The sequence below is a fragment of the Amia ocellicauda genome, chromosome 11 (assembly GCF_036373705.1).
Source record: "Amia ocellicauda isolate fAmiCal2 chromosome 11, fAmiCal2.hap1, whole genome shotgun sequence".
Lineage (NCBI taxonomy): Eukaryota > Metazoa > Chordata > Actinopteri > Amiiformes > Amiidae > Amia > Amia ocellicauda.
In genome coordinates, this window is record NC_089860.1 from 27,651,683 (window position 1) to 27,672,708 (window position 21,026).

Here is a 21,026-nt window from a genome sequence, read left to right on the forward strand (position 1 = left end):
AAAATGCATGGGTAGATTAAGGAACAGCTAAAAGCAATTTATTCCAGATTTAAATATTTATTTATAAATTGCTTTAGCATGACCTTGCCCCCCCCCACCCAAGAAAAGTATACACATAAACATGTACATTTTATAATCCAGACACTACTACAACAAAGATCTCATTAAAAATAATTACTTCCTTTGCTTTGAATGGCAGGATCCTAAGATTAATAAATTACTTTTTTAAGCTTATTGCTGCTGGCAATTCCTCATTTTAATAGTTTGAGAAAACAAGCTTCTAACTTTTTTTTTCAATATTTGAATGCTGTGGTTCCAGTAAAACTCTCAAGGTCTTGCATTTCTGAGCGCCATTTGAGAACACAGCAAAACATGGGCTTCTATACGTTTTAATACCCTTTGTGTAAAGGCAATGCAATACCAGATCTTCCAGTTCTTTCTCTATTAAAAGGCTTTGGTATAAGCACCTCATTACTCATATAATGACACTATATGATGATTAATAATAAGAATAAGCATTATAAGATGCTGGTTGGGCAGAAAACCCAGCAGGAGAGTGGTTGGGGAGGACTGGAAGTGTTCGGTACTGCCTTACAGCTGCAGAGAATTTTACAAGTTAGAAAACAGAAGAAAGACGAGAAAAGCGTTGCCTCTGTTTTCTGTCAAAATGTCAACCAAGCAAAATGAAAGCACGTGACCACCTACCAACACACCTTGGCAGAGGGGAGCTCCACACCCGGCGCCGACCCCCGAGACAGGTGACCCGGGACGGACCCTCCAGACGGTACCCCGGGAAGCAGGAGAAGGTCAGGGAGTCCCCCACTCCGAACTGCAGGCCCTTTCGGATGCTGAAAGGGGGGACAGCAGGGTCCTCACAGGGTTCCAGGTCATACTCTGAAATGCACAGGAGCAGAGACATACAGAATGATGCATGGAGAGAGAGAGAGAGAGAGAGAGGGGGGGAGAGGAAGAGCTTGTTAGTTCCTTAAACAAGGCGCACAATGGCACGTGCAGGTGTAGGCAGTAATTAATGAATGCATAACTGACACACAAAACAGCCCCGATACATGCACCCTTGTCATTATTATTATTATTATTATTATTATTATTATTATTATTATTATTATTGTGATTTTTGTTGTCATAAGGTGTGTGCCACACCCGAGAAGGTGATGTTGAAGCCCTCGTAGGACACCGAGAAGTCCGACAGGAAACGGATCTGGGCGGTGAAGTTGCCATATAGTCCGGCGCTGAGGGGCGGGGGCAGCGTGGAGCCCGTCAGCCTCTTTAGGGGCTGAGAGAAGCTGCCGTTCTCCGTCACCAGCAGGTGGTCATGGGGGCTCTCCAGGTGGAAGGTGTGGAAGGTGAACTGCACACCTGAGAGAGAGAGAGCACAAGAGAGGACGAGAGAAACACCAAACATTAATCTCCATAATTATAATTGGCAAATCACACCCGAACACAAGTATACGATTAATTAAACAGTTGGATTTTTAACTGAGTATACGTGAGTTTGACAGTGCACAGCTTTTTTGTAAATGGTTTTAATTTTGGACAGAATATGAGCATGAAAAGGAAAGGAGTGCCTTACGAATCTATTGTGAGAGACTGCTCTTGAACGCAAGCCTCGCACAACCCAAGTGGAAGCATTTGTTTTTCTCAGATGAGACATACACAAGGCAGCTGCCAGGAAACCAGTTCTGCCCGGGTACAACTCTCACCTTTGCCGTGAGAAGTCTCAATTATCCAGGTGCAGTTAAGATTGTGGGGGTAGAAATCGGGAAAGCCGGGCGACAAGATGGTCCCAGTAGATCCCTGGATGTATCCTCCACAAAGTGCTTCATACAGACAGGGAAAACGAGACTCTTTGATTGTATTCATGTTTTCTTCTAATTTTAATTTAATTATTTACTTTTCCTATGCACTTATTCTGCAGATTTCAAGACCCAAAGCTCACCATCGCAGCTGGGCAGAGGCCGGCTCCACTGGAAGTTGGGTTCACACTCCAGGGGTGAGGTGTCGCTCAGCGTGTACCCCGACTCGCAGCTGAACGTCACCAGCGCACCCACATAGAAATCATTGCCGTGGCGCTGGCCGTTGACCGGAATGCCCGGATCGACGCAGTGGTCCGACTGCAGCAGCACCGCTGGACAAACACACAGAGACAGAGTCACTTGGGCAAAAGCACAAACGTCCCTTTTTCACAGAACTGCAGACTTGGAGAGCCAGTAGGAAGCAGGTCTACAGGTCTACAGCTGATCTTGTTCATTGTACTTGTTCTGCAATACTCTACACATATGCAGTTTGTTATGCACTATAGTGGTTATGCAGTTGATATTTACTCTCATAGCGGATCCGGAAGCCGATGTCAGAGTGGCTCTTGTCTGTGGAGAAGAGCAGGTAGAGGTAGTTGGAGGTGCTGATGAGGAACTGCGGGACCTGTGTGCCCTGGTAGCTGCCAATCAATGGAGACGATGGGAACCTCCCATCCCGTACCTCCAGCACATCGTAGTTCACCTCCGTCCTGAATCTGTGGGGAAAAAAATCCAACCGCCCAGATGATCAGCACCAATGCCCAAAATAATCAGTCCCCACCTGGACAAGAGCCATAGCCTCAAACAATCAGCCACTATGGTTGCCTCCTCAATCATTGCTCCACTTTTTCTCTGTGCCTGTTTCCCTGTCTAAAACTGGTCATGTATGGAAAGATAGACTTCTCCCTGGGGGAATGTTCTGGCAAGTATTGAGCATCTTAAAAAAATGACCAATATTTATAAAACACGATGGTAATTATTAACTTCCTTTTGCTGTCTTTCCTTTCCTGCTTCCATGGGCTGATCTTCTTTGGCTGCTTCTGGAACAGGTCATTGTATTTTTTAAATCATTATTTGTCCCCAAAACTGCATTCTGAAAAGCAGGTTGAAATACAGTCCTTCATTCAAGTGACAGCCCACAAGCAATAAATAAAGGTAATTAAAACCTTTTCCAACTTGAACTGCTATGTATTTGTTGTTGTTTTATTGCGTGTGATTGACATGAACACAGTTTGATGTTTTGCCCCAAAGTAATATTGGCAATGGAAATTATCTTTTTTTTTTTTTTTTTTTTCACGGCCAATTTTTCCAGCAGCGGAAAGAATGTGAAAAATACAAAACAAAAAAAAACTTGATCTTCAATCTGTCAGCAGAAGATGAAGGGGAACCTCATGTGTGAAAAAAAAGCACTGATGCCTTTTCAAACTCCTGCTGTCATTTAAGGTGTAGCAATTCAATTTTTAAAGCAGAGTTAACCTACAGAGCAATCTATAGCCTGCATTCAGCCAAGAAGCTGTATTGAGCGCACAGTCCTGTTATATTGTATAGTAATGTGAGCTACCATTGTTTCTTGTCCTTGGAGTGGAGCATGTTTCTCACCATTTCACATGATTATCACTCACTGAATAGAAGACAGATACATGATAAAAGAGTAAGAAATTACAAACAAACAAACAAAGAATCCATGTGTGGATGTTTGGGTGCACTAGTATGCATGCCCTTAGTCCAATTTGTGTCTTCTAATGTAAATGTAAGCTTTTTGTGTGCGATAGGCAGGAAAGTGAAAACCTCAGTTCTGTCTGGGCCACAGACAGACGGGTGGCTTGACAGACATAGAGGAAGGTGATGGCTCTGGGAACATTACTTGTCAAAGATGATCTTGATGGGATATCCGGGCTGGGCTTCGATGATCCACTCGCAGTTCAGAGCCTCCTTGTAGAGCTCTGGCCAGCCAGGGGAGAGGATGATGCCGCTGGGGGACTTCAGCTCTCCACCACAGGGGGCTGGGGGGAAACAGAACAGCACAGTACAGAGTAAATGCGCTACACACAGACTGATCACAGCAGGAGAAAACACATGATGAAGCCAGAGGAATAGATACACTTATTTATATTACTATTACAATTACTATTCATATTACTATTACTATACATATTACCATCATGCGGCATAGCATACAGCCTCATATATTCATGTATTTTCAAATTATTTTCTTTGCACATTAGGTTTATTGCTCTAGATGTTTGTTTGTTTGTTTTTTAATGAAGGAAAAGTAATTACTTGCAATGCAATAGCAAGACATTCATGTTCTCAGGAAATAACAACATCGTGATAAACGATTTCAGAGAGACTATACAACTTCACAGGAGGACCACAAACTAGTCCAAATGTAAGCTTTTTGTATTGATTTCTTATTTTTTAATATATGTTGGCCTAAACAACAAGACACTTTCATAAAGGCAGCAATTGAAGAAACCTGCATGCTGGAATGGCTTACAAAGGTACAAAACAATGATTAAGACAATTAAACCTTTCAAAACTTGTAGCTTTGCCTAATGTGAGATGAGTCTCTCTGTGTAGGTGCCCATATCTTTTTGATCTACAACTTAAAAGCAAACAGCTCCAGGGATGTTCCTGCAAAGCCTTGATAATATTAACACTAATATCCATTAGGTGTTTCAAAATAAGCTTTTCAGTTGTATACTGGGAGGCAATATTGAATCTCTTTCAATAGATACAATTCATTCTGTGAACAAGAGGGACTGAAATAAAGAAAGAGAACATGGAAGGGAGGAAGAAAGGAAGTATAGGAGGAATGGAACGAAAAATAAAAAGGAAGACTTGGGAAGAAAATGACAGCATGAAATGGCAAACGACTTTACAATCTGAAAGAAAGAAAAAGATACAAGCCACAATACTGTGCAAGTAAAACAAACCGAGCAATACAATTTGGCTCTCTTTCAGAAGATAACTGAGGCAAAGAAAGATGTCTTTTTGACAAGTACACCAAAGGGGTGGCGAGACATTTTCTGTGCAATTCAACTGATACGAGGAAAACAATGAACAAAATACATTAAAAAAATAATATATACCTACAGAAATAAAACAAAAACACAACCAACAAACAAAGTCTCAAAGTCTGCCTTTGAAGAGTCCTAAGAATGACAATATTAATCAGATTTCACAATGCAAGAGAGAATAAAATATTTGAAACTGTCTTCAGAAAATATTCCCAAGTGGCACAAAGGACATATATCATAGCCCTGTTGGCAGAGCTTTAATCACTCAAAATGGCTTAAAGTAGCTCCTCTAACTTTGTTGCCACCTCTGTATTCATTTCAGTATTGTGTGTTCTCTGTTAGCTGTAACACAAGTATAAAAAAAACAAAGCTGCTTACTTCAATGGAAATGTAATTAAATTAGAACCTGTTGAGTGGCTGTTTTAATACCAAAACATGTTGCAATCATAAGACTGCTATTTATAGGATCATGATGCACCATTAAAGTCATTCAGTCTTCTGTTTGACAGTGGAATCATTTAAATCCACCCACATACTGAAATCAAGCATTTATGCATCAATCAAGCCTATATCACAATTAAGTAAGGTGTTTGTATTGAGGGAATATAGTTTTATCTTTAGCACACATGAACATGGACAAGTTGCACATGTTTAATATTATCAATGCAAGCAGTGTGTTTTATATAAAACAAATATTATCATCGAAGCAAGTACAATATTTCTGGTAAAGTCTAGATGGCAGATTCTCAGTCTCCTAACAGCATAATACAATTTTGCTTAATTCAGCGTGTCTAATAAAGATGTGCAAAATAAGGTAACAAGCACAGAACAGCCAGCATAAAAGGTACCTCCAGTTCGTAAAATCTGGAAAGCCCCAATCTATCATTATCAGAGTTATTTCTACTCTGCACCTCACTATAAAAATTTTACAGGCCTCCGACAGAGCTAATGAATCAGACAAGATTACACTACGGTGATAGTGGAGAACAGGGGCTGACAGAGACTGAGAGAGAGGCAGCGGTACAGAGGCCTCACCTTCACAGCGTGGCACCGCGTTGTCCCAAACCACATTGCCGTCCTTCAGGATACAGGAGATGGTTTGGGAGCCGTGGGTTTTGACGAAGCCCTCCTCACACAGGAACGACATGGAGCTGCCAAGTTGCAAACTGTCTCCGAAACGCTTCCCGTTCACCGGTACGCCCGGGTCCGGGCATTCATTATGCCGGAAAGCTGAGAGCGAGAGGGGATGGAGAGAGGATAAAAGGAGCAATTTATGCACAGAAACTGGAACGGAATTAAAGCTGCACAATACTAACGGGAGAAGATTATTTTTTCTCAATCAGCTTTAAAAAAAACAGTTATTGTCTAGGGCAGATTTATTTATTTTTGAATATATTTATTTATTTATTGGTGCAGACCTGACACAAACCGTGATGATTAATTCCTCTGGATGCGCTGTACCCAAACCGAGTATCTGCCTCATCCATCAACCTAATTTTATTTATTAAACTAGCAGCAATCTCCTCTATAGAGTTTGTCATCTTCTTAATTAACATGAATGATATCATGCGTATGCTTCATAAGGGGTGTCAAACAAGTCACATGGTATGAAAGAGACAGCAGAGCCTACGTCAAGTTTGATTTAAAAGACATACTTTAATTTATTTATTTATTTGCATATTAATTTCATTTGTTTAATTAGCGTTTACACTGCTGTGAGTTTGTTACATTTTTCTCTGACGCTCAAGGGTGCATGTGCTAGGGTAGCAGGTGCCTCCCGCATTTTCACCCAGATGGAGCAGTGATGGATTTTGACAGAAGCATCACACTGGGTGCTACGACACTCCCCCGGGCCCACTGTGTGAACTTCTGTTCCCTTAGGGTTAGAGAAGGAGAAGTTCCTCACTTTGGGCTCCCGGCATGTATTTCTTGAAATCAGTGGAACATAAAAATAATAAGAGTAGCAAGTGTGTGCATGTGTTCATCTGGCTCATTGAACCAAAGAACAGATCCAAACACTCTGTGAATGATCCGAGATCTCGGGGTGACGTTTCAGAACCCCACGGCCCACTTTGTGATGCAACTCTCAACTCTCATCATGGCTTTCCCTCTCAGCCGGTGTCCGGGGCTTGAGAGTCTTGTGTGCCTAAAAGGATACACTCTATGATCCACAAGAAAAGACAACCTTGTCTGTGGGGCTTGTATTTTACAGCCGATCACGTGTCAGTTGATATGGCCCTCAGGCTTTTCAGCACGTAACTCCAGCCACAAGCCCACCCCACGCCCTGCAAGCCGTGCTCACTGGTGAAGGTGATGTTGAAGCCGCGCTCGGTGTTGGTGTGGTCGGTAAGGAACTCCAGCCGAGCCACGTGGGCGCTGGTGGTGATAGGCGAGGGCAGCAGGTCCCCGGAGTAGGTCCCCAGGATGGGCGACTCAGCCTTGCCCCCGTCCTTCACGGACAGGAAGTCAAACTGCTTCTCCATGCTGAGGTCATTGAAGGCCAGGTTGATGCGGCTCTCTGGCTTGGTGATGATGAGCCACACGCAGTGCATGTTGTTGCCGTAGTCCTGGGGGTAGTTGGGCGAGAGCAGCACACCCGACGGGGTGGTGAAGTTGAAGAAGCAGGAGACTGGAGAGGTTGGGTGGGGGAGAAGACAAAAGAGCATTGAGGTAAGAGTTGAGCAAATCAAATTTAAGCAACAACCATAACCTGTAGAATATGCTACTGCTGCTACTACTAATAATGATGATTATTGCAAAGGAGAAAATACCTTTAGTGGCAAAGGATTTATATATTTATAACCTGTTTCAATGCATTGCCAGAGTCAGGCAGTCTAGCACAAACTCATCCGCGACAGAATTTAAGGGAAAAAAAAAGGTCAGAGAAATCCAGACAGCTGTTCTAACCATATGGGGGTTATGTCAAATGATGTTTGTACAGGTTTGCATGGTGAGGGAGAGTTAACCCAGACTGAGGTCCCCCATTTCTGGAGTTCTCGTTGATTTATGACTTTATTATCTGTCTGCACCAAGGGGGAGATATAATAAATGATATTAGCTCACACCATGTCGCCTCTCCCCTTGATCTGGCCTATATGCTGCCTGTGTCCGTCCAGCACAGTTCACAGCCAAGGAGGGAAGTTCCTTTGATAGCTTCTCCACTATCTAACACCACATTGTAGTGTTTAACTACAATGCAACAAAGACTAATTTTGAACCAATGTCTAGAGGAGGGGGAACAGACTCCTAATCAGCCCCCCACCCCTTTCAATGATCTCCATTAACATATGATTCAACTGCAAGGGAGTACAATCTTTCCCTGAAACATTTGAAAGGAATGCGATAGCTAGAGAAAGAGATAACTGATTATTAATCAAAGTATGAGCTGGAAATTTTAAAAGCTCCGAGTCACTGGCGTTATCTGCGATGCAAAGGGAAAGGTGACTAAGGATCTTTGAAGATGCTCAGGAAGAGCAGCTCTTTGTTCTCAGTATGTTTATTGTTAATCTTTCAAGAGGCTGACAATAACCGCATTAGAGCCACGTGTAACTGTGTACTCATTGTGCAACGCACATTATCAACTATTGACTCACTTGTTAATGGGGTCCCTAATTAAACCTTCTTAGCACCTTATTTACCCATCTTGCAAGAATTGTCAAGGGTAACAGGAGCTGATAATACGGCGCAAGCTTATTAAACTCAGGGGATTAGGAAAAGACATTAGCTAGTAGGATTCCAGGCTATGAAACAACTGGAGACCAGTTCATGTTTGGTACAGAATGAGACAAGTAGTAGGGAGGTGTGGGATGGGATGCTACTTCCATTGTGCTGTTTAATAATATTACCATACGAACATTATTATTTTAAGTGAGCAGTTTGATTGATACTGGAAATTAAAGCCCACACCCCCACACACATCACTAGTGTACATCAAATTATGTATCAAATTCCAGAAGATTAAAATTAAATTGAAATTATTAAAAGAATGAGGAATTCATATCAGCTGCACACTCAAAATATGCATTGACCAGAGATATAGCACCTTTTACAGAAATCAATTAAACGTGCTTGCCAGTTGAGTCACACTATGAAAAGCTAAAGAAAATCAATAGAGATTTATTATGGATTATATATATCATGGGTATACAGTTAGGGCATGGAAGTCAGGCAGTGTGTGACTAGTCAGATCAAAAATATGATATTAACATGCAGCAGAATATTCACATCCTATGTAATTTAGTTATTGTATTTATCGCTTGTGCTGCATCTGGGCAGTAATCGGGTTAGTAATTGAATTGTACTAAACATTCTTTTGTCAAGCTGTGTGAGCTCACCACACCAATTCAGCACAACTTTAGCTCACTCTGACATCAGCATAAACAGCGTCAGTCATGCAGAATGAACACAGCATGACTGTACATGCGCAGAACAGCTCAGCGTTTACAAATTTAAACTCTGCCCACAGGAATCGCTAATCGTCCATTGCTGCTGTGGTTCTGTACTTTCTCAACAATGTGTGAGCTATCAGTGTGGAATTGTAAGGTGGGAATGATCAAGGTAGTCATTTTTTCAAGAGAGTTTGTACATGAAAACAAAGTGGCTGACAGCACAAAATATTGGATTTGCCCATGCCTCTTAAAATGAAATGAAAAATAAAAGGTATGGAACTCGGGCTATGGTTATTTAAACATTTTGCATATAAGTTTTCAGAAGCACGAGCAATCACAAAATAATGCTGGCTAAATCTGACACGTTTTGCAGTGGTCACATAGACATTCAGCTTGATGGGAAGCAGGTGTATAGCACAACAAACAAGCATGTGCTTCACATGCTTACAGATAAGAACACTGCACTTTATGAGTATCCAGTGAACAAAGGAAAAAAAACTAGTGCATCTGCTCAGCAAGTATGATGAAAGATTATCAAACCGCATGGGACATCCTACAGTTTTCTCAGGAATGTCAAACGGAATTCAAAATGACCTGATTGAGGCAGTAAGGAATGTCAAACTGAATGAAATTAAAACAGAAATTAGTGAAGGCAGGTTCACTAAATATACAACGTATGAACCAGGGATTGGAACACTAACATTTGGGAACTGCTCCTTAATAATTATATAATATCACTGAATTGTGAAAAATGAATGATCTGTATATGAAACTTAATTCTGACATTTTTCCACCTGTACTAAATCCATCACATGTTTGAATGCCATGAAGAATGAAAACAGAATGACTGAAAGAGCCATTCAGTCAAACTAAAATTAAACATAAAATGGTCAAACATATAGTATATAGTATAGTAATATTTTGTAATAAACTGAATTTTTCAAATTCCTGAAGGGTGGTTTTGTGATAGGGGAAACGTTCCTCCCTCTATAGGTGGACAAGGACCACTCAAGCCCCGATTACTTAGAATAATAACAAAGTAATTTTTTCAACAATAACTAAGCACTGTGGAGATGTGCGGTCGGTAAGACTCGTCTGAAGGTTTTCTACAGAACATGCTATCATATGGAAGATTACTCCTTTGGTTGCTGAGCAACTAAATGACATCAGTGAGTACCCCACACTTTATCACAGACTTCTTTTGTCTTTGCGTTGCTGCATGGCCTTGGAGAATTTTTTTTCTCCTAAAAATCAGCTACACAGAACTACTGTACCTGGCCTTTCCAGAACAATACACAACGCAGAAATTCATACATGGGTTATATAATCTTGCTGCAACAATAGTGCAAATAGAATATGTTTGGCAGCTAGACAGGGCTCTGTCCCAGAGCAGTTGTATCAGAACATTTAGAAACAAACCCTCTCTGAGATAAAATTTGAATGATTCGATTTTTGATTGTTTCCAAATGTGCTTCTGAACATTCCCACCTCATTTGAGGCTTTCGGCATGAACATTTGCCAGGCAAAAAGATGGAGAGCAGAGCAGGCAAACATTTTCTTGCTCCAGCTCTGCTCCAGGTCCAGTCAAAAACGTGTCGCTCCACTGCTGTGTGCGACAAAGCCCTGCGTCAAACCCCTCCAGCAGTCAACTGTGTGGAGGTACGTGACAAAATAAAGGTACGTGGCAGAGCTGCAGTGATGGCCAGTGAGCAGAATGGTTTGCAGGCCAAAGTAAAGGATATGTTTCATGTGCAGTTTTCATTCATTGTTGCGCAAATTCTCTGAATTTAGTACTTTTGCAAGTGTGAACTAGTAGCACAGAGTGTATATTATTTTCAACATTAAATTAATTATCATCTCTCGTCACCATATCAACAAGCAACCAAACGCACTAGATGAAATTGAACAGAGACAATTTCCAAGGGCTGTGTCGATTAAATGAAACTACACATTGCGACTGGTACACACTGCTGAAGAGAACCGAAAATCACTTACTGAATTGTTTGAGTAGATTTTTGAAAACCCATTAGACAGGGATCAGAGTTCATTTTTTTCACCCTAAATCGTTTACTAGCTGGAAGTTCTTTCTGATGTATTCGCGCACACGGATGTGTTGATTATTATTCTTCAGCGCAAGGCTTTGGACATTGGATTTTTCATGAATGAAATGAAGAAGACTGCTGATATACTGCAGAAAAAAAACTGAGAATTTGAGAAATTCTATTCAGTTGTGGAGGAGTCCACCATCATATCAGCAAAGAAAAGCAGATGAAACTGCATTTCCAATCCTAAAGATGAATATAAAGCACTATATTTTGGAGTGTTAGACGCAATAATAATGCAAATGAAACACCATTTTTCATCACTGGAACAGCTCAAGTTTCTGGAGTTATTAAACATCAGAAAATATGGTCAGTACTGAAATGTATTTCCAGAAGAGGCAATGACTTCTCTAAGGAAATGTATGGACAGTTCTTTGATCTTGTATGCACAATGAGCTGACTTATGCACTATTCTTCACAGTGCAAAAGAAAACATTGCAACATGTTTAAAAGAAAAATGTTGCAAAATGTATTGTGCAGAAGCATGCGCCACTCACCTTTTATCACAGGCAGCATATCCAAACTATTGATTTAACAATTTCTAAAAATGGGCCGCATATAGTTAAAACATTTTTATTCATTGTTATTTGCAATACTCAACCTGAGCTGCAGTACATAGGCTATGATTATCATTCTCTCTACACAGAACGATTCTTCCCACTCTTTCTTTACAACTCGATACTCTTCTTGGATATTCTGGCTTTTTTTTTTCACTGACTTCTGCAGTGTTGTTTCTGTTTCACGTCCCACTTTTCTTTTTAAGATGAACTTATCCATGTTTGAAACTAGTCTACTGTTTACCACCAAAAGCTGCTGTTTTCTTTTTTATTTACTTCTTCTGTACCAGAACAGAAGCACCTGATACCAGTACAGCTGTCCGTGTAGAATCAGTGACAGCTGTAGTTTCTAATTGTTGGTCCTGTAGTTCCTGGCTCATAAATAATGTGTATTATCTTGTACTATCAGGTACTATCTGGTGTTTGCGTACATTTATTTTCTGTACTATCTTGTATCATACTTACATTTTCTATATCCTTTTTTTTTAAATATTAAACCACGAGTGAAATGGAAGTAATATATAGGCCGCAATCATATCCAGAAAGTCAGGGCGGGAAAAGCTGACAAATGAAACACGCCACTTACACACACAGCTGGGTTTCTTTGCTGACCACTGATTGTTCTTCTGGCAGGTGATGTTCTTCTTCCCCACAAGCTCGAAAGCAGGCAGACACTCAAAGTGCAGCTTGTCTCCGTGCCTGAAGCCTGACCCCTCACGCTTGCCGTACGCAGGGATTCCAGGGTCCCCACAGCTCCCTTGCTCGATTTCTTTAGAGGGAACAGACAGAGATTGTGGCAAAGCGAGTCAGACTCAGATGAGAAAGAGACCCTCCTTGTGAACAGCACACCCCTTGTTAGCAGAGTCCACATGCATCCACTGGAAGGGCATGCTAAGGCAGTGCATTTCTTCAGGTGTTATTATTTGCTGTGTTTGAGAGAACATAACCTTTGTGTAAGATATTCTCTGTGGTGCTGTTACCTTGACTGCGGGGATTAATAATGCTACACTCACTTAGCTCATGCAGTAAAACACAGAAAAGTACAGATGCACCAACACTAGAAGAAAAATAAAATAAAAAGACAGAAGTTTAAGCATAGCCACCACTCGTTATTTTTTCACCCTTTCTCAAATCCTTGCACAGCTAGTGGAGCCATCGGTTGCTCTCCTTAACCAGAGGGGATTGTCTTTATCTCTGTACTTCACAGGCCATGTAAAAAAATATGTGAATTCCCCAAGCAACAAGGCAGCTTGGTAGTGAGCCGGAGTGGGAGAACACGCTGCTTTTCACATCTAGGGCTCAAAGCCAAGTATTTGCATTGCTGGGGTCCCACGTGAGCCCTTTGCAGAGAAGAGTACCAACACTCATAGACAGACTGAAATTAGCAAGTAAGGATTAACCCTGAGAAATCATAGCAGTGTATTTTTTTTCTGTGCCATACAGCGGAGTACAGAGGTAAAGAAAGGAAAAAAGAAAACATTTAGGCTTCTTTAACCCAAGGTGAAAACTCATCTTCAGGAGACACCACATTGGAGGCTAAGAAAGCAATGTTCCATTATGTATTAAGTGGATCCACAAAGTTTGAGGTGTTTAAAGAAACATGATTTAGATCCCATTTACTTTTTGTTTTCCTCTTTGTTGTGCAACATATGGCAGATAAAATAAACGTGATGATTTCGATTTTAAAAGACCTTCAAAAGACCAAAGATTTGTCAAAACACTACAGAGATAGTCAAATTAAACAACCAGTCGAAAACAAGCCAATAAACTATACAAGCATTTCTTTAAGTTTTTATATTTGGACACGTTTAATTTGTTCATTTTACTGGTTCAAAAGGAAACGGCTAGCACTTTTTAAGAGAGCGGTTTGGAAGTTGGAAGAAAAAGCAGATTGCACTTTCAATACTTCTGGAACTGTGCCGAACTATGCAATCTGCACTGAAATAAGTCACGTTATGCTCTATTAATGAATCTTAACGAAACATTTTAAGAGAAAGATTTAATAATAATAATAATAATAATAATAATAATTATTATTATTATTATTATTATTATTATTATAATAATGGTTTCTTTACTCATATCTGATGCGATATCCTAAATTGAAACATTAAGAAGCCCGCTAATTGCACAATGCATTTGGTCGTTATTACTGCATAATGTGAGCCAGGCTAATGTAGTGTGTTCCAATCATACCCATTAGATTTAGGTCACTCATCTCGTTGCATCAACTTGGAGGGAATTAAATTTTCAATTCAAAGCTCTGAATTCCAGGAAAAATGCTGCCTGGCTACAATTCAGAATTTTCAAAATCATTATGCTTTAAAGTGGCTTAATCCCCCCCACACACACTCCCAAAGAAAGATACACAGCGTTTTCTCAACTTTGTAGACTGAAAGAGAAAGAAGGCAGGGAGAGAGACGGTGACAAGGAGCAATATGAGCGATGGCTATGATGAAAGAAAATAAGTGGGAGGATAGAGGAGGTGGAGGTGAAAACTGGTGATGTGGAGGGGAAGGACAGACAGAAGGGAAGGGCAGCAAAGAAGAGGAGAGGTGGAAATAAAGGCATACCAAGAAAATATAAGTAAGTTAGTGGACTTGGAATGTGTAATGAAAGGAGCAATGGGGCATTGCCCACAGCTGGCCTACACCATACACATAAAACACCATCTGTAGGGTACACAGAACTAGATTGTTAATAATAAAACACTTGCACCCCTTGCAGAATTAGTCCTACTTGGTTGCTAAGTATTGTAGATGCAAAGAGACCAAATTAATTCTAATTCACTGAAAATTAGCGAAGTGGATACCATGGCGAGCCGAAAAACAAAACACAGAGGTCTACGTTATTTACAAACACCAATCCATGCAGTCCTGCAGGTGAAACCAGACAGAGAAAATCCACAAAACAAACTACACAGACATGTCTGCGGGTTCCTATCGTATTTCTCAGCATTTGTCTGCGAAGCGCAAACCCAAAGATCTGCGCACGCCGGCGTGTGTAATGTAGCATGCGCTTGATTTCGGTGAGTCATGCACATTAGAATCCATATTGCGCACGATAACAAATGGGGCATATTACGCGGCCTAACTTCTCCCAGTGATTTTTCTGTAAATAAACCCCACATCATTTTTCAATCTTTTTTCCAGCTGTCTCGGCACGAGGCAATGGTCTGCAGCTGCGGCCGGAGAAGGCTGGTTGTGACTATGGTCTGGTGGGTATCTAATTTCTGACCCAGCGCTTGGTGCTAAATCACAGGCTGTCTTGTATGGACTGGGAGCAAAAAAAAAAGAAGACGTGGCTGGGCTCTTGATGCGGAATGATAAACATCAAATCGAAAGGGGAACTGAGAAAATGGATTAAGGTGCTGAGGTTCTTGCACACTACTGCCTCTTCAGAGTAGCAGTTTATTAGTTCTGAAGAAGAGTATATTCTTTCATTTCAGGGGTTTTGGCGACTGCGAGAACTTCCAGATTTACCTTCTCGAAAGCTATTGAGAATTAATGAAAATGATACTGTTACCAGAATCCTGCAGTCGCATCATGTTTTATTTATTTATTAAAAGAAGCAGTGCTGGACGGTGCTGATAGTTGGGCAAAAGCACACCCAGTGTTGTGTCAAGCAGGAACTTCAAACTTAGAGAGGCATCAAGGGAAACACACAAGGCACACTGTTGTGCATCTTTCTGAACGTAGGTGAACGGTTTATGCATGAATTTAAGCTTGTGGAGTGCTGTGTGGGTTTCAGATACGCAACATCATTCAGGAAAATACGTTCCCAGCAGGAAGCAAGATCAATGGAATAAGCGAGTGCATGTTACATTACTCTCCAGATTTGTCAAAGGCAGACACGTATGTATATACATGAGAAAGTGTGTATGCATTTGTTTAGGAGGTGGTATTCAAAGGGTTGAATAGAAAGTTAATAGTTAGTTAATTAGTTAACAAGTGGGATGAATTAGGCAAAGCAGAAAGTGACTCAACAGGGATTTCACCGTGTATGTGGCATTCTTTATTATTAATGTGGCTTTTATTATTAGCATTAATATTTTGTTGACAAACGTGAAATTCAGTATTAATATAATATAGCTTGTATCAGTTAAAGGAATCCCTTCGCACCGAAAGGCAAGATGGATTTGCACCCATCTCATCAGCACAAATTAAGTCGGCAGGCAGAAACAAAACCTTTCATCAGCCCGCCTCTGCACCCGACTCGCAGTGCGCTCTGACAGAACTGCACCACTGTACACCGACTCCTGCAGCCGAGCAGCAGGACATGAGCTAAAGCATTCGCAACAAATCAGAAGTTAATGTGATTTTGCTCTCAGTGATAAGGCTGTTTTCTTGATAAACGTCTATTATATTAAATTTTTTGAGGAAATATGAATTAGTGAATGTATGCATGCTATACATTTTTGTTTGATACCTTAATGTATGTATGCATGAATATCTACCAATCTAACCATCCCATGTATAATATAATAACATGTTCTGCTTATAAAATCATTGACATGTATTACAACTGGAAATGGACTCATGACAAGAAAGAAAGCAGTGGTTAATTGGGAGCAAATAATGCAATAAAATGCCAGTTTTAAGATTAAATGAAATAAAAATCAAACAGGTTGCCTTGAAAAACGAAAAAAATTCATTGTGGGGAAAAAAAATGTTGTATTGTTGTGTGTCAATAATGTTGGCTTCTGAGAGCTCTCTCTGCTTTTGTATTTCCTGACAAATTCCCTGTAGTTATTATCGAGCATGCGATTCGGAGCACACCAGTTTGAAAGCAGTGCCCTTGGTGTCCCTGCAATCTAATGGCAAATAAGCAATTCAGAGAGGTAGTGCAGGAATACAAGGGTTTCCTTAAGAAACATGCATCTGTAAATACATAAAGGTTGAGATGAGAATTACACAAAACAATCTAATATAATGAAATAAATACATACATTAATTCAAGGGTAATCATTTTCATGTGTATAACTTGTCTTTTACCTTTTCGAAAGGGGATACAAATAAGGCAAACCTTTTCAACAATTCATATGTTCACGGTTATCAAAAGGTTATACATGAACATTAAAGAATAGTAGTGAATTAATTTAGTAATTACAAATTACAAATTGAAATGAATCTCGCTTCTGTTTGGTACAAAGCTCACATAATACAGCTGTCCTTTTTCCTGTACGGTTTTATTTTTTCTTCTTCTCCCAATGTGATTATCACTGCTCCTTCACAGATTGATCTGTTATAATTTCTCCAGAGAAGTGACACATCGGTTGTAGATTAATTCCCAACATTCCTGGTAGGTGGAAGGGAACGACGTTTGTGAAGAACACATCGTACATCACACAACTCTGCAACAGCTCTGTCAGGAGCACGAGAACATCCCATCCAGACACGGTCCTTCTCAGCCCTGAGCATGAGCTGTTTGCCATGTACCAGGATTCTGGGAATTCTTACGTCTGGGTAATAGGACCTGACTGATCCAGGTCTCTAAATCGTGGTGATATCTTTACTACAACACCGGAAATAAAAGGAGAAGGAACAGACTGAGCGAGGGGAATTGAAATGAGAATAAAAAGAACAAGACATCCATAAACACATATTAATAGTATGAAATCGATATGATCTCAAAAGACACAGATAATCAAGTCACTACCCCCACTGTTTTCAAACAGAACTTTATTTATGTATGTATTTATTCATTCACTCAAGTGTTTAAAACCTACTGCAAGTTAAAGTGCTAGTTTGACTCAAACCCCTAAAGCATGCTTAAAATGGAAAGTTAATAATATGTCCCTCTCACAGACGGTTATTTTCATAAACACAGAGAAAAAATAAAAAAGGAATAGAAAAATGGAACATCTAGGGACAAACTTCTTGATGTTCTGTCCTAGAATTCTTTGAATTGTACAAATTGTATTACAACAGAGTATTAACTTTCGGTAATTATTTGGAACACAGCCTGTGTAGATAATTATTTGATAATACAATTCTTTAGTGATGGCTGATAATGCAATTAATGTCCCTATAAACAGATTTTAATGAGATTTAATGACAGATTCCCACATCAGAATGATGCTGAAAAAAATGCAGCATGCACTATTTCTAACACACACCTTGAGAAATTAGGCCTATCAGGAGAAACAGCACTGTTCCCAGTATTTAATGAGGTCAAAAAAAAAGAGCTTAGGTTAAGAAAAAAATGCAACGCTAACGAACAGCAGAGACCCTTTAAATTAAGAAATTAAGTTAAAGTTGTTCAGTGCTGCACATGGTAGGGAAATCAGGCCAGGCATTACTGTATTTATTTATTCATGGATAGACGGATGGATCTATTTATTTCATCATAACGTTTACAATGTTTTAAAAAATAAATAAACATGAGGGAAAAAATAAAAACAGTCCACGGAGAATTTAGGGTTGGTTTCCCATGTTTAAACTAAACCCCCATCTAGCAGTGTTCAGACGGGCCCAAAGGAAGTCAACATATTCTGCTGATGTCAGGCTCAGTAATATGAGGTTAGCATTCAAGCTACAAATCTGGGAAAAATCTTACGTTATGGGTCACTGAAATAGCAGCGCACTGTGCCCAATCATCCACGAATGCATAAATATTTCATAAAATACTTTATCATTCCAAGCATACTCTTAATCAGCTTTTTCACTTGGATTCTGTATGTGAACTTCGACGTACTGCTAAACGTTACGAAAACCAAACGTTTTGTTGAACTCTTGTCAGTCTTGGTCAGCTGTGTTACTCAAAGGAGTAGCACTAGCAACATTGTACAGATGATTTACCACACTTATCCAACCTATGAACAGCATATAGCATGTGGACAAGCTAAGAATATTTAGAGACTTAGCCCAGGATGAATACAAATATAGAGGATGTTGCCTGAAGTCTACAGGAAACAAGTTACTGCAATCATTGCAATCCAGAATGTAATGTAACCAAGATATCTGGAAGCAAGACAGATGACGGGAAATATAATACAAGAAAAACATGAAAGACAATGAATGCATTCTTGCATGGATTTGCACTTTATTAACATCTGACATTGTACTATATACGACCACTTAGCTGGACGAGCAACATATAATGCTTAGCCATCCTTTCCTTTTTACGTCATCATAATTTAATGTTTAAAGTGGACCAATTAATTAATGAGAACTGGAGGTACTGATTTAAGATTTAATAGACTGAATTTAATAATTAAGCATGCCCATGGAAGAAAGACAGAGTCCAGAGTCCCAAATGGGTGCTCCATATTTCTTTGTGGGACAGTAACTCTTAGTGTTCAGGGTGAGAGGTTTGGTTTGCCCCAGTCTTTATTTTATTTTGTCCATCCCCCTGCAAATAAACGTAATGATACTGTTCATCAGATTACACGGACAATTTACTTTGCCACACCAGTTCTGGCACAGCAAAATACGAAAGTGTCAACTGATTGAATCATTCCACGTTAAAGATGGCCGGGGCACTGAAACAAAGCCTCCTCTGTCACAGGCATTGTTATCAAAACAGTTTGCCGTAAACAGCAGCAAAAGGAATACAATCGACCCTGCACCTTCTAACCCAACCTGCCTTTCTCAGTCAATTCAAATCAGGAAAACTGTCTAGCCAGAGACCAACACTTGGCATTACATTTTAATCTGCTTCAGTTTTCTGCTACATATAGCCTAGTTAATAGAGAATGTGCAAGAGAAGGCCCAGAGAATTAAGATAATGCATGGGATCCATTTAGCCATTGTATTCTAGTCAAGATAGATTAACTCACATGTACTTTTTACAGTGGAGGTATCCAGGAGCTACCAATGCATTTTAAATGACAAACTCTAGGTATAATCATAAATGAACCAGTTTCAGAAAGACAAACAGAAAAACAAATAAAAATAATTACTTTAAAAATGTTTAGTTTTTTTTATAATATAAACTTGTATGTATATATTATATTGATACATTGTATTTGTTTTGAGAAAAGGAAAACGTATTATCTAGTAACTCAGCATTTGCATAGCCTTTTTCCATATCCAGCATATTTAGCATAAAGGCTCTTTACCTTCATAAGATACTTTGAAGCCCAGAGACCCACTAGTGTCATCAGTCTTGAAGTTGAGCCACATCTGGTGACTGGTGCTAACAACCAGGTCCGGAGTCACGGTGCCTGATAGCCTACAATAAAGCAATCAATGTTTTTAGGAATTGACATATGAACCCTACCCAGCAATCAGTTCTACCTCTGACAACATTTCACTTTGGTATTCATATCCTAAAATGTTTAATCATCATTTAATTCTTCTGTAAATATATATTTTTATTTAATTGTTCACATTTTTAGTGTTTAGTGTCATGTTTCAATGATATCTGTGAGGGACTGCATACAATTTGTAATATGTTTAAATATTACTATTATTATTATTATTAATACAAAATGTACATACAAAAAACGATACATGTTAGCCAAACTAGTCGCATTACAGGAAGCAAAAGGAGAAGACGTGCATGATGTCACTTACACATGAAAAACTGTTCTCTGGTCTCCCACTGATGCCCCGTCCCCCACGGTGAGAGTGTCGTAGCCCCTTTCCAAGTCGAAATCCTCAAACGTCAGCTTTATAACCTAGAGTGGACAACACACATCACTTGACACGGCGACCACAACACATTCAGACCCACACATTTCCTATCGCTCAGCTGTCTGTGAGAAATGCAGGCAACTGGTCTCATATAAAACCTGCTGCTGCAAAACCTCTTACTGAAAGAATGTCAAGCATTATTTATGACTCCCACTGTTTGATTCATGGTAGCCTTTTGTTTTGTACACGATTGCTTCATGTTGGATCTAACACAACAGCACACACTGCAGGTCTGCACATTGAAAAATGGAGGACTGATGCTTTGAAAGATCCCACAAGGTGAAGGTTTAACAGATACTCACAGTTCCCAGCTCAGGTATGAGCACAAGAGCCTTTGATAAACTGGATATATGGCAAGCCAAATCATTTAGAGATATCTGCAAATCAATTTGAGATATATGCAAATCATTTAAAGATATCTAATTTAAAAGTACATTTAGAGATATCTTCAAATCATTTCCTGTATGTAGTCCAAGATTATCACTTCCTGTCAACTTGTTAATTAA

The 21,026-nt window shown here is 39.8% G+C and overlaps 1 protein-coding gene across 1 annotated transcript in view; it reads right to left on the bottom strand.

Annotated features, from left to right (window-relative positions):
• The window catches only part of csmd2 (CUB and Sushi multiple domains 2), a 289,324-nt gene that overhangs the window by 86,606 nt on the left and 181,692 nt on the right, over nt 1-21,026 (bottom strand). The window contains exons 11-21 of the mRNA XM_066717247.1: nt 20,401-20,504; nt 19,944-20,056; nt 12,468-12,650; nt 7,137-7,463; nt 5,870-6,064; nt 3,679-3,817; nt 2,343-2,530; nt 1,958-2,146; nt 1,722-1,838; nt 1,162-1,377; nt 706-894 (exon numbers count right to left, since the gene is read on the bottom strand). Of these exons, the coding sequence (XP_066573344.1) occupies nt 706-894; nt 1,162-1,377; nt 1,722-1,838; nt 1,958-2,146; nt 2,343-2,530; nt 3,679-3,817; nt 5,870-6,064; nt 7,137-7,463; nt 12,468-12,650; nt 19,944-20,056; nt 20,401-20,504 (1,960 nt within the window). The remainder of the gene's footprint in view (nt 1-705; nt 895-1,161; nt 1,378-1,721; nt 1,839-1,957; nt 2,147-2,342; nt 2,531-3,678; nt 3,818-5,869; nt 6,065-7,136; nt 7,464-12,467; nt 12,651-19,943; nt 20,057-20,400; nt 20,505-21,026) is intronic.